This window comes from Gekko japonicus, unplaced genomic scaffold (assembly GCF_001447785.1).
Source record: "Gekko japonicus isolate JY-2015 unplaced genomic scaffold, Gekko_japonicus_V1.1 scaffold59593, whole genome shotgun sequence".
Taxonomy (NCBI): Eukaryota; Metazoa; Chordata; class Lepidosauria; order Squamata; family Gekkonidae; genus Gekko; species Gekko japonicus.
In genome coordinates this window covers 1-742 of record NW_015232009.1, presented here as the reverse complement: position 1 = coordinate 742, position 742 = coordinate 1, and the positions used below count along the sequence as shown (strand labels likewise).

The window sequence follows — 742 nt, the reverse complement described above, 5'->3', positions numbered from 1 at the left end:
CGTTGGTTTTCCATGCAGTGGGAGGGTGTTCTGTGGTTATCGGGGCGGATTTCAGGTCTCCTTTGCCTTGGCCCCATCGCTGCCCCCCGGCTCTTTCTCTTCCCCACTGGGCCTGTTTTGTGCCTCAGACTGGACGTCAATCGGGATGGCCTTCTCCGTGGTCGCAGAAGAAGCCAAGCGTGGTGCCTCGATGCACAGCTGCCCGTCCGGGGTCAAAGAGCACGAGACGGCCTGGAGGTCCACGTCGGGCGGAAGGAGGGTCTCCCGCCGCAGCTCTTGGTGTTCTTGCCAGTAGCTGCCCCCCTCGCTTTGGCTCTCCCTCTGGCGCTTGGCAGTCACCGTGACTTTTCTGCCGTCCAGCTTCACCGTCATCTCCTCTGGGGAAAAGCCTGTCACGTCCACGGAGAAGGAGTGCTTCCCGTCTGGTTGCCCCTTCACAGCAGCCTCCGTGGCACTCTCCTCGCGTGGCTCCCTCTGGCTCTCACGCTCCCACGTCAGAAGCGGGGCGGCCTGGAAGAAGGCCCGGGTCATCTTCTCCATGTCTTGCATCTGCCTCTCTACGTCGGCCACGACTCGGTCCATGAGGTTGTGGCTGGACGGCCACAGGACCCTGCAGGCCGGCTGGGGATCGCTGAGCCAGACAGGGCCCAGGCCGTGCAACGGCCACCGACGCAGGGGGAGCATCCGCAGCAAGAGACGGCTGTAGCTCGCCATGGCGATGCGGCACTGCTGAGGGGAAAAA

General features: G+C 63.7%; 1 protein-coding gene across 1 annotated transcript; it reads right to left on the bottom strand.

The window, feature by feature from the left end:
* Positions 1-6: 6 nt before the first annotated feature.
* LOC107125387 (heat shock protein 30C-like) lies at positions 7-736 on the bottom strand. The gene has a single exon (XM_015428817.1). It carries the CDS (start codon positions 712-714, stop codon positions 52-54), a length of 663 nt encoding a protein of 220 aa, XP_015284303.1. The 5' UTR covers positions 715-736; the 3' UTR covers positions 7-51.
* Positions 737-742: the final 6 nt, after the last annotated feature.